This window comes from Kwoniella shandongensis, chromosome 5, assembly GCF_008629635.2.
Source record: "Kwoniella shandongensis chromosome 5, complete sequence".
NCBI lineage: Eukaryota > Fungi > Basidiomycota > Tremellomycetes > Tremellales > Cryptococcaceae > Kwoniella > Kwoniella shandongensis.
Genome location: NC_089291.1, coordinates 129,783 through 142,053, shown reverse-complemented (window position 1 = coordinate 142,053; position 12,271 = coordinate 129,783). Strand labels below are relative to the sequence as shown.

The window sequence follows — 12,271 nt, the reverse complement described above, 5'->3', positions numbered from 1 at the left end:
AGACCTCCCGAAAGGCAAGGACCAAAACCCAAAAAACGATCAAGTGTCGTACAATACTCGTACAGTATGCTGTATGGTAGTACGACGACCACGCGACGACCTAAGCACCGATGTTGTAGATTCCCGCATTACCTGGCGAACAATCCACGAAGATTATGTTGTTCGGGTTCTGTTCACAATGATATTGATTACCAGCAGTATGTGTGACTGCGAAATTGCTAGATTGTGTCAGGAGACCACAAGCGTCGATGGCAGCTTGAGTGGTATCGGCCGTGATTGTACCTCTATCGAGTTGGACTACGGGTACCAAAACAAAATGTCAGCTGTCAGTCCAGATATAAGCAGGAACGACTGTTGCCGCTACAAGACTTTGTTGAAAGTTGGATCAAACCGACTCACCATCGTAAGATGATGCGCAACCGACAAAGTTGTAATAAGCGCCAGTGGTCTGTGCCGGTGCATCAGAAAGACGAGGCAGCAATTGATCTGATACATATACAGTCCTCGTAGTGTCAGTCGGACCAATACTCGCAAAATAGTTTACTTTGCGATCGACCAGATCTTGACACCGACTCACGAGTACTTGTCGCATCGTACAACTTTTTTGGAGCAAGCGGTTTCAGACCCCTGCGATGCATTCATCAATCAGTATAAGGGATCTACGTCATGCAATGGACAATCGAGTTGTGTCAGAACAGCAACTCACCTCTTGATACGTCCAGCATTAGTCTCATCCCCTCTCTTCTTCTTCGTCTGAACATGAGCCTCGTCCGGCCAAAAGGTGTCGGCAAAGTCACCGTCTCTCATGCTGACCGGAGAGGCTGTGGTGGTGGTAGGCCGAGCCACAGCTTGCTCTGTGATGAGGCTGAAGAGGGCGAATGCGAGAGCCGATAAGAGGGTTTGTGAGCGCATCTTCGGTCTACGGTTTGTTGTATGACTGTAACTGAAATGGCGCAACGATCAAGCAAGTGAAGAGATAGTAGAATACAAAGCGCACCTTGTTGTTTTGTTCTTGTACAACACAAATCAGGGGGAAGATCGCATTGTTTATTGTCCATCAATTCACAGCGTTAGGGTGACGGCGCCAGCATGCATGGGAAGATGACTCCGGAACCCAATCCAGAAGCAAACAAGCAGGCAGACAGATAAACAAACAAACTCCACATGTTCATCCATTCTCATCCGGTGTACATACATACAGTACTGCAGTGGTAAGCTACCAATGGATGGTACCGGGATTGATTACTATACACAGCAAGTCAATCCGACGGTGTCAGCATCAGTGTCAGTGCCCAATTTCAGATTTAAGGTTTCTTTTTACAGTTCCACAGTCGAAGCTCGTCAACGTAATGGCGTTTCATCGAATACAATCAAGTTGATTGCAGAATTCCTGGTCATACCTTACTGATCACTCCCAGCACCCTTTTCCGTGTTGCCATGGGAGCAGGGTCATCTCACCACCTCAAAAATCGACGATTTGTTATCAAAGTGGCACGGCGCACATTCTATTCATCTTGTCCATTGTCAAGCCTGAAATATCTAGCAAAGAAACAGAGAACCACTGTACGAGTATTATCCCAAAGTCCGGACTAGATCGAAGAGTTGAGAGAATGGCCGATCCTTCCTACCTCGCCCACATCGTAACGTGCTTGAGGCAAGCTACGACTGTAAGGGTATTCCGTAAAAGAGGAGAACCAAGGATGCCATCTCCCTCTGCCCTCCCTGACATCAATCTGGTCTTACTAAATCATCTGTTCGTACAAGCCATAGTTGTCACCATTACATTCCTCGCCGATGACGTTTGATATACCAAGTTGACAAGCGTAGGTCGTCGCTTCGATATGTGCAAGGACGAAGTTGAACCTCGAATTGGCTTGTGCTCGGGAAGAACACTCGTCGACGGCCAGTTGGACATTGTTCGCCACAATATTCTCCGTGTTTAATGCGTCTGTGAGTATCGTTTAGTTCAATACGACGAGTATAGTATAGTACGTCGGTCGTGCGTCTGTATATATGTACGTATGCGACGAGATGTGATGTGCTAATATAGAGTTGAAAAGAATACTCACAATTGAAAAATGTTGTACATATTGCAAAGCCATAACCGCCAGTAGCAGCCTGTTGAGGGGCTGGGGAAAGACGAGGAAGGAGTTGATCTGGCAGAGTGTCACAAAGTGGTTGTCAGCAAAAGTAGCTACATTTTTCTGTAGGCTTCCTAATTGAGGGGGGAAATTGGCAAACCCACTCACGGGTAGGTGTAGGATTTCTCTTCTGGGGAGGAAGAGGGTTCAAGCCCCTACAATAGCGTCGCACACAACATCGAAATTTTCAGCCTCCATTGCTTATCCAGAACTCGCTTTCCCGGTCGGGTCGGGTCGGCTTGCCGACTATATAGTTTTCAGGAAGCAGAAACTCACCTCTTGATCCGATCACCATTTGTGGGATCTTTGCGTTTCCAGGTGGTACTGGGGTAACCGGTCTCTGGCCATTCCGGGAAGGCAATACCATTGTCCCCTTGTCGTCCTTGGGTGGAGGTCAAAGAAGAAACGACTGGAACAGCGGCGACACCTACGCTGACATTGAGCAACGCAAATAGGGTTAAGCCAAGCAGGGTGGTAAGAAGCTGAGAGTGGCGTGACATATTGGCGGAATAGTGTTTCGTTTGTTCAGTATACAGTATGTTACCTATGGTCGTTTAGATCGAAAGAGGTTTGGAGCAAGATGAGAGAAGTCAGTTGAATTGTTTGTAAGCCCATCTATATATATATATAGAAGCTGTATGCATGCTATCAACTTGTTTGTCGACAAACCGAGATGAGAGGGTTCGTTGGCCCAGATCCGCCACAATTAAGCTTCAGTCAATCCGATGCGTATAAGATCACTGGAATCCGGTCCGGCGGAAGTGTAATTGCTCTAGGGTTACATGACAGTTGTTATTGCACGATTCGATAGAAGTCTTCTAGGACCTCATTGTACATATGGACTACTCGTACAGTCCGGGAGACCGGATGATGCTCTCAAAGATGGTCAGACCCAACGCAACATGTGAAATGACACAGCGGGACGATAACTCTACGACACCATGGTAAATGCTAAGGTCGTAAGGCGATCATTCCAGAGTGATAACTCTATGCCAACGGGCTGAGCAGTGAAGGACGAACCAAAAGCGACGATGGTGACACAAAGGTACTTTTCCTTGTATCATAATTGTCCATGACATCCTATGGATACAACGTTCTATAGCCACAAGAGAAAGAAGAAGTTCCCAGAAGTAAGAAATCCGTTACAGTAGGATAAATTACTCGTACTGTATATTTCCTTCAGTTTCTGTTCCGATTGTATCCCTCATCCTTTTTCTACACTATCGTATCTCCTCCCCTCTCTTCTTGCGAGCTTTGCCCCTCTATGGCACGGGTGATTCGTAGTAACCGAAGTTGGTGTCATCACAGGCTTCGTCGTTCACTTTGGTCAAACCGTATCGACACAAGTAAGTGTTATCAGAAAGGTACCGAACTACGAAATTGAACTCTTCGGCTGTGGTCGTGAGATCCGCACAAGCGTCGACGGCTTCTTGAACAGTCGCACTCTGGCCTGTACCTTCGTTTTCACCGTTGTCACCTAATGGATTGAGTCACGGTTTGATTTCATCAGTTTCTGTAACCAATTACAGTATCACAGTATCACGAAACGGAAAGAAGCCGGCAATCTTCCGATTCGACCAAGTTACAGTACGAGTAGTAGTCTAATGATACTACTCGTACGATGACGACACGGGATGTTATGAAATCACTCGTCACTCACTGCTGAAACTGCCGGCGCATCTTTGGAAAGTGTACTGTCGTGATGTCAGTGGCGCGGGGGACAGACGAGGTACAAGTTGATCTATATCCTTCTGTCAGCGTTGTGCACAAAAAGCGTTCCCTGTCGCCCAGTGACTGATGTACACTCACGAGTCGGAGTAGGACTTCGTTTTTGTGGAGGAAGAGGATTCAGACCTCTACAAAGCGCAGAGGACGATGGGCGAGATCAGCGTTGTTGATGTTATTGCTATATGGAGAGCAAATGGGACAGGAGAAACACACCGTTTGATTCGGTCCCCGTTTGTCTCCCGTTTGCGCTTCTTGTGGGCACTGCTATGACCCACGGCGGGCCATTCCGAGAATCCCAGAGCATCTGCGTCTCTTGGGAGAAGGGAAACGCTGGTTTCGATAGGAAGTGCGGCGGCATTGACGTTTAGCAAGGCGAAGGTAGTCAGGCCGAGCAAGGTGGTAAGCAGTTGCGAATATCGAGTCATTATAAGTTATGGTTATTTATCGACTCTATGTGTAATGAGTCACAAGTAATTTTTTAAATGAGCGTGGTGTTGGTAGGGATTTTCGATGCGTCAGTTGGTTTTGGTGTTGGGGATAGGGTACGTTGAGACAAACATGCCTCGAGGTTTTACATATACATGTACCATTTGAGGAGACGCGGGTGAACATGCTTTGTCTTGTACGAAGTTTGTTTGTTTGTTTGTTTACCCGTACTCACTTGGTAATCGACGTCGCGTCCATCCGACCTTATTACGGATGCATCCCATCCAGCTAGACGTCTGGCTCATAACCGATAGTATACTTCTGGCAATCATAACATACTCAATTGAACCTGAACATTCCTCGTATGGCCTTTCGGACAGGACTGTTTTGTCACCAGCGTGGGGTTGTGCCGTGCCTGATGCGATCGTCTGTTTCACATTCTCCGGGGAAAGAACACCAGGTTGGTCACATCGCACGTACACGCTAATGTCACGTTGGATTGATAATCAAGGCCAGGCTTACGGAAGAACATGGCTTATATGTCCTTTCGATATTTGCGTCTGTTGGACTACGCCTCGGTCCGAGACCGCGCGAAGCATCCCCCGGATTGCAGGTTTGCGCCGCTAAGATGAAGAGATGGATCATCATCGAATCAGAGTCATGTGGAGTCATTGCGAAGTCGTATTCTGATCAAATGAGATGGGTCTCTCCACTGGCCGCTGGGAATAGGGTATGTGAAGTATCATCATCACCTCACAAAGCATGATATCACGTTAGACCTTTGTCATATGCATTATACATCAATACCTCGGTGACTAGCATATAATAAGATTCGAAAGCGCCAGAGTTACAAGGCATGTCTAGCAGTACAGGACAAGGTCGTGCGTGCGTGTGTGTATGGGTGCGTGTAAAGATCAAACAGTGATTGACCATACGCAAAAGTTGACTTGAACACGGGGATCGTGAACGTCGTTTTGATGATTCCCGGCCAAAGTACGAAACTCTGTTCTTAACTGATCAATGCGAGCACAAACAATGAATGGCACAAGCACGAGCAAAGAACTGTTCTTGAGATACAGTATCTCAACTGTCCATAACATACATCCCAAACTACGCAGAGATCATCGACCTACAGTAAAGCAAACGCTCAAGTGACTTTAATGAAAAGCCGTTCGCAAATGTCCATCATCATACTAAAGCTATCACAGTCGCCAACGACTCCTACAGTACGAGTATTCCTCATCCCTCTCTACCAGCCTAGAGCGTGTTTCCTTTTCCCCTCTCTCTTCTCTATTCATGTAGCAGCTTGGTACATACCAAAGTTGATTTCATTACAAACGACCGTGTCCGAGTCTGTGATTCCGGTATTACATATATAAGTCGTGTCCCCCGCAAACCTGACCGCGAAATTGTCATCGTTGTTCGCGGCTGCATTTGTCGCACACGTGTTGGCAGCATCTTGGACTGTCGCGCCGTTGACCACATCACCGTTCCTACCTAATTACACAGCACACAGATACAAATGCAGAATCAGCCAAGTATCCCAGACCAAATCCGATCGACGTGTGGGTACAAGAGTCGTCCAAGTCGGGTCCGACCCGAGAGATGTATGTACAACAGCAAGGATTTAAAACAATCACTCACTTCTGAAATTTGCGATACATTTCACGAAATTATATTCCAGCGCGGTAGCTGGGGCGGGAGATAATCGAGGAAGGAGTTGATCTGAGTACCTGGTCAGTGCTAGCTCAAGCGCAATCGAAATTGGTCATCACTCACGAGTAGGGGTAGGACTTCGTTGCTTGGGAGCAAGAGGGTTCAAACCGCTGCACCAAACAGATCAGCCTCATTCAGTAGTTGTGAAGGGGCACGAAACATGAAACGTAACATACCGCTTGATTCGGTCGGCGTTGGTTTCCCCTCCCCGCTTACGGTTAACAGGACTGCTATGGCCTACAGCTGGCCATTCGGAGAACGTCGTTGCCAGCGCATCAGCCTCTCGAGCGGAGAGTGACGAGTCGTCGACGGGGAGAGCGACGGCATTGACGTTGAGCAATGCGAGGATCGTTATGCCCAGTAGGGCAGAGAGGAGTTGAGAGTATCGAGCCATGTTGAGCTGTTGCTTGTTATGGTTTTTGGTATTGGTCTATATGTCTATGTGCGTGTCCGGGTAGGTGATTATTATAAAGGAGACGATATCAAATGAACGTGAGGGTGTGTCTTTCTTGTACTTTACAGTATGTTGCGATGTAAGTTGGATGTATCACATGGCATTCATGTTGTTTGGTCTGGGACTTAATATATACCAGTGGGTAAGTCATGTCGATTTGTCTGTTCTTCCGTTTGTTTGTGTGTTTGTTTGTTTGTTCGTTTTTTTGTCTATTCGGGTTGTGCACTCGTACTCGCTTCACGATTCATTCCGGTCTATCCATCCATCCATCCATCGGTCCGAATTTGTCCAGCATACATCCTATCCAGCTGGACAAGACAGTGACCGACAGGGGTGCGCGCCACTAACCCTCCACAATGTCGAATAGGAACGCAAATAGAGCTACCTGGCAAGTTGTGTTGTCTGTCGTGCCTAAGCCCTGAGCAGAACTGGAATCAACTTGTTCCAACCTTTGCCCAGGAAAAGGCGTTAATCACACTCACTCGTGCTGTATGTAAAGTACCGAAACCAGGAACAGGATCCCATCCGACAGCACTTTGCCATTTCGACACATGGTAGTATACGTCAAGCAGTATCCAAAAGACAAGTCTTGTGCTTGATGAACATACACCCGAATTGACCCATTCACGACTGTCCTATCGGCAATGCATGGTCTATCTCTCGCTAGCAACCCATCCACCTGCTTACTTCCTCTCCACTATGACCATTGCTCAAATATCTTCATCCGCTCTCAATGCCTCTTCCACCAGATCTTTTTGTTCTTCATCCAATCCCATCTCCACCACTTCCACTTTCGCTCCTATCGGTGCTTTCCCTTCTTCCACCTTCACACCAACATCTCCATTGGGACTACCCGCATCGTCCTCTGCACCTCCATGCCATCCACCTTGATCTTCACCCTTTTCCGTGACGGCTGGTGCACCAGCATCCACACCCACGGGAGCACGAGTGTCCTCTTGGATAGGTGCTTCGCTGATATCGCCGAGGGGGACGGCGACGGTAGATTCTTGCATTTGAACTTCGTTTTGAGGCCCAACTGGTGCTACGGTCTTCTCTTCAGAAGGAGGGTCGGCGGCTTCGAATGCGTTATGAATAGGTTCAGGTGCTTCCTCCTATTATCCGCGTCAGCTTTGATTGTCGAGATTAAAGTCCTGGGCAACAGATTGCACACTCACCACCATCGTTGTGGTCAAGACGTCTGCACCAAGACCATCGTCTAACTGCACCTTTTGACTAGGAACAGCAGTCACACCCTTGTACATACCCAAGTTGTCGTGGAAGTCGTTACTGCGACAAGAGAACGTCAATTGCGTCTCTTCTACTCGTGACCATCGAATGCCCAACTCACCATGAGAAGTCCCATGTTCTGAGCCACTTGCCTTTCTCGCACTGACCCTTTGACCAAGCACCTGCATAAGTCAAGGGACTCCAGTGGTTCCAGCTCCACACAGCCAGAATGAGCACCACAGCTCCTACTTGGAGTCTGGTACGAGGTCTCAATGTCGATGTGAGGTAGTCGAACACCGTGCAGAAGAGCAGGACGGCAAAGTACAATGCGGGGAAGTAGTGATGGAGGAAGAGTTGTCTCTGCATCAGGAAGAAGGGGAGATAGTGTAGCGCCCAACCGATGATGCAGAATGTGCACACTTCGTCGTAGAATGCGATCTTGGCTACAAACGGCGTAGAGGGTCAGTCACTGATGCCATCCTATGTGCAGCAGACTCACGTTGGTGAAGATCTCTGAAACCACGCTTCTCGCGAAGTACGAACAAAGCTCGCATACCGAGATAGAGCGCAATCGCGAGAGTACTACTCCACCACACGACAGGGTTACCAATGAGATACACTTGTCGGTGATCCTTGACCCAGAAGTTCTGTGAACATATCACTGTCAGCTTTGCACACCTCGCATGACAGGGGATCGATAAAGAAGCTCACGATACCACGTCTCAAGACGGGCCAAGACTGAGGCCGCGAGTCATATGCGTGTCGCTCGGTGAGACCAGCATTGGTGCGCCACATGACTGCGTTGAGCTCGAAGAACTTCTCAAAGAAGCTGGGTCGGTTGTAGTTGACCTTTTCAGCGTCAAAGGGTACTGTGGGAAGGGCAACGATTGAGTCAGCTTAAGCTCGCTTCGAATCCAATTCATGGAACTCACGCTGAGCGTGATTGTTGGTCTCGATGAACCACAACGAGTTCTCCCAGGTAGGGTTCTTGTTGCATGTTACCTGTGCGAGCGCAAGCTGTCTTAGCAATGAATAACACTTTTGCAGTCGCACTTCGCACCCACCTCTTGTTGCTCGAAACCCCATTCGGGCAGCTTAACCTTGTGCGAGAACAAGTAACATCCTGTCAAAGCATGTCGGAGTCTGAACTGACTTCGAAGTGTCTTCAATCGGTGTCTGGCCTGTCTATCCCTCTTTCCTCTCGTCTTGTGAGCAATCTCGACGATAAAGTCGTCATTGGCATCTCCAGCGAACCTGAATCGCATCATGAGCTTCTTCACTTCCAACGACGTGGTATAAGTGCACAGCTGACGTACCCTGGGAAACCATAACCTGACACTTCGTTCTGGAAATCGACTTCGCTGACTGGTGGTCTGACATCGTGACTGTGCAATCGCTTCCCCGTCGTCACATGCTCCAATCGGACCTTTGTGCCAGTAAGAACATATTCGAACGGAAGGTCGTCCCAAGGGTACGCGTTTGGACCATCGGGGGAGGACGAGTTGACGATCCGCCAAACGTTGTTCTCATCTCGGTGAGGGTAGAGAGTGATTTGTTGTTCTACCATCCAGTTACGGATCAGTCAATCGCGGCTTGAATAAGGGTGTCAGACTGGACTTACGCTGCGATCCGCCTGGGTAAGGATGAGCGTGCGAGTGGAGATATCCTCCCTGAGTGTGGACGTGTCTGATAGAGATCTTTGATCCGAATCCGACATCTGTATATCATCAGATTAGCGTCCTATCCCGATCCATGTGACATGGCTAACTCACCCGCATAGGTATCCTCCATCCCGTGACCTTGAAGAGTATGTTGGAACTCTGAGCTCATAAATCCATCTCCATCTCCACTCTCGTTCAACACCCAAAAGTGTATTTTAAACATGAGGGCGTAGAAAGTTGCCGGGACGACAATGAGACACAGAGTCCTCGCTGCGAAATGTCGGATGTATTGTCTCGGTGTGACTTTAAGATTACCCAATAACAACCATAATTGTCTGATGGTTCCTACACCGACCATGGCGATGGTGAACAATCCTACCCATTTACAAGAGACGACGGCACCGAGAGACAACCCCGTCAAGAAAAGGTATTTCCACCATGTCGCGGTGAAAGCTCGACCTTCGGAATCGTGAAGGGAGAAACGGACCCAGAAGAAGGTGGTGAGACCAGTGAAGAAGACGAGGTACGAGTCGAGGAGGATCAATCGCGATTGAGTGATAAGACCGTTCTCGAACGTGATGAGTAAAGAACCGAGGATAGCGGTAGCGAGGGAGAGTCGGAGGGAGATCAAGGTGAGGAAAGTGAGAGGGATGAGTGCGAGACCGAGAAGGGCAGGGAGGAATCGCATAGTAACGTATGGAACGCCGGGTTCGAGGTAGTCTCTGAAATGGGCGATAGAGAACTGTTAGCGAGGTGTCCGCTTCGGCTCGAAGAGACTGCTCTCAAGTCTGGTGAAGTAAGTCGGCACCACTCACTTTCCGATATCCTTGAAGTCAAAGTTCCCATCGAAGCCGCCGACCCACGCACTCAGCGTGATCAACAGCTTTGCCAAAGGCGGGTGGACGTCCATGAAGAATTTGCGTTTGATATACTTCATTGCGAATCCACCGAAGTGAACTTCGTCGAAGCTATGTTGGGGCAGGCAGAGTATCAGCACTATTGCAACACCGAATGAGGCTGAGGGTGGTGGAAGAGTCGCTGATTTCTGGTGGAGAAGACGAACAGGGCATAGAGGAGACTCGTTGTCAAATGATGGCAAGCCAAGGAGAGAGTTGAGTGAAGAAGAGACGGCACACTCACACAACGCTACTTGGTCTACTAATCTTATACATCCTAACCCACCACCCAACCACCAATATCCCACCCAGGATTATCCATTCTCTCCTCCCCAACTTCCCAGCGCTACCACCACCACTTAGCGCACGTTTCTTCCCACCAAAGGCCTGAGGTTGGTCGGAAGATCGAAGTCGAGTATCAGCCTCTGATTCAATAGTCACTTTTGATATCGTCTGCGTAGGCACCCCGCTACTCAGAGCAGGACCTAGAGCAGGAGAGGAGGAGGAGAGTGAGTTGGGTAAAGGGGATCGACGAGTGAGAGGTTTGTTGCCTCCCTGTCGTGGGGGAGAGAGGGACGGCATAGTCGACTCTGATACCTCGCTATAGACGGTTTTGTCGTGCGGATATGAGGAGAGATGCGTTCCCCTAATCTATGTATGTAGAAACAATGGAAGAAAGTGCTGATCCAGCACTCGTTCCTTCTGTCTGTCCTCCGCGCAAATGGTATCGAAGTAGCAATGCAATATAGAGAAAGGTACTGGACAAAGGAGAAGTCAATGCACTCCCACCCTCACTGTCTCGTCGACGTCGCGTCTCGCAGGCGCAGTTAAGCACCGCCACGTGTCATGATGCCACGACCTCCACTCTCAGCGCTGATTTCCATCAAACGTTCTGTGGTGTGCGAATTCATTTCATGCATGTGTCGTAAAGGACATGTACAATGGATGGTCTCCCATACACAGAAGACTCGTGGGAGTGAAAGTGAAGCAAAGGAAAAAAGGGACGAGATGAATGACTATGAGCCGGAATGAATGAAAAGTCCATAGAACAGCGTAACAGAGGGGGAAAGGGGGTATATACTTCATGATGCGTGCACGAAACTGGTTGAGACGAACAATCATATGACAACGGAAAAGAAATCGAAGACACGTCGGCGCTCAACATTGGTCTTTGAGAGAGTTTTTCTATTATCCATAGTCAGCACGCTTCCACTAGAGCAGAACCAAGCACCCAAATACAACACTCACGGGGAAATTGTAACCGGCATCGGCCCATGTCGTCAAGTTAGGGTTGTTGTAAGCATTGGCATGTGACGCAATGTAATTGGCGGTGGGTCTGTCTGCGGGGTCACAACCCATTCTGCCCTCGGGTCGTTGGTAGACTCGGACGTAATCGATCATCATCTCAGCTGGCCAAGTGAGATGAGCCCAGTCGACCGGTGCGAAATTGCTGGACATTCCGAAGTTTACGACCTGTCAACCGTGTCAGTTGGATATTTGATCTACGGGATGAGCAGCGCAAAAAGGCTCACCATCGCCATTGGCTCTTCAGTGATGAGCCGTTGACCGATCTGCATATCTGAATCGGGTCCGACTGACGCAGCTTCCATAACCCAGGATTTGGTCCCTTCTGAAACCCATGTGATCTTTCCGCTTCCTCGATTATTGGGATCGGCCCAGGACTCGAAAGCTACACACCGTCGTCCGTATTAGCAGGCAGTCATACAGCCACTGTCATCTGTCACACACCATATACTCCAAATTGTCCACTTGTCCCCTGATATAACGAGTTGTCGATATACGTCAAGGACGAGACTGCCTCTTGATATGGTCCACCTTTGTACGAGTTCCACTTAGTCATGGATAGATCGTATTGTGTGGCTCCCTTCGTTGTGTTTAGGTATTGGTAGCCGAGATCAAACGGTGCGACCTGACAAGACTGGGAGACTTGACCTCGCGGAATGCTTAAATCTAACTGAGCCTCCAAAATGTCGATTTCAGGGGCACCTCGACCGTACGAGA

At 48.7% G+C, this 12,271-nt stretch overlaps 6 protein-coding genes across 6 annotated transcripts; all 6 read right to left on the bottom strand.

Moving 5' to 3' along the window:
* Positions 1-100: 100 nt before the first annotated feature.
* Positions 101-912, bottom strand: CI109_102759 (uncharacterized protein; the record flags this gene model as incomplete). Its single annotated transcript, XM_032006063.1, has 4 exons — positions 101-297; positions 400-486; positions 578-627; positions 707-912. 4 exons carry the CDS (start codon positions 910-912, stop codon positions 101-103), a joined length of 540 nt encoding a protein of 179 aa, XP_031859644.1.
* Positions 913-1,742: 830 nt separating this feature from the next.
* CI109_102758 (uncharacterized protein) lies at positions 1,743-2,641 on the bottom strand (the record flags this gene model as incomplete). Its single annotated transcript, XM_032006064.1, has 4 exons — positions 1,743-1,948; positions 2,070-2,156; positions 2,250-2,296; positions 2,418-2,641. 4 exons carry the CDS (start codon positions 2,639-2,641, stop codon positions 1,743-1,745), a joined length of 564 nt encoding a protein of 187 aa, XP_031859645.1.
* Positions 2,642-3,403: 762 nt separating this feature from the next.
* On the bottom strand, positions 3,404-4,294 carry CI109_102757 (uncharacterized protein; the record flags this gene model as incomplete). The annotated part of the gene is made up of 4 exons (XM_032006065.1): positions 3,404-3,618; positions 3,802-3,882; positions 3,951-3,997; positions 4,083-4,294. 4 exons carry the CDS (start codon positions 4,292-4,294, stop codon positions 3,404-3,406), a joined length of 555 nt encoding a protein of 184 aa, XP_031859646.1.
* Positions 4,295-5,589: 1,295 nt separating this feature from the next.
* Positions 5,590-6,405, bottom strand: CI109_102756 (uncharacterized protein; the record flags this gene model as incomplete). Its single annotated transcript, XM_032006066.2, has 4 exons — positions 5,590-5,792; positions 5,940-6,020; positions 6,075-6,121; positions 6,188-6,405. The coding sequence occupies 4 exons, from the start codon at positions 6,403-6,405 to the stop codon at positions 5,590-5,592; spliced, it is 549 nt and encodes a 182-aa protein (XP_031859647.2).
* Positions 6,406-7,175: 770 nt separating this feature from the next.
* On the bottom strand, positions 7,176-10,831 carry CI109_102755 (uncharacterized protein; the record flags this gene model as incomplete). Its single annotated transcript, XM_032006067.1, has 12 exons — positions 7,176-7,577; positions 7,641-7,752; positions 7,814-8,135; positions 8,192-8,339; positions 8,404-8,561; positions 8,625-8,694; positions 8,757-8,946; positions 9,009-9,252; positions 9,314-9,409; positions 9,465-10,075; positions 10,169-10,321; positions 10,494-10,831. 12 exons carry the CDS (start codon positions 10,829-10,831, stop codon positions 7,176-7,178), a joined length of 2,844 nt encoding a protein of 947 aa, XP_031859648.1.
* Positions 10,832-11,407: 576 nt separating this feature from the next.
* Positions 11,408-12,110, bottom strand: CI109_102754 (uncharacterized protein; the record flags this gene model as incomplete). The annotated part of the gene is made up of 4 exons (XM_065967193.1): positions 11,408-11,434; positions 11,498-11,722; positions 11,782-11,939; positions 11,999-12,110. The coding sequence occupies 4 exons, from the start codon at positions 12,108-12,110 to the stop codon at positions 11,408-11,410; spliced, it is 522 nt and encodes a 173-aa protein (XP_065823265.1).
* Between the last annotated feature and the right edge of the window lie 161 nt (positions 12,111-12,271).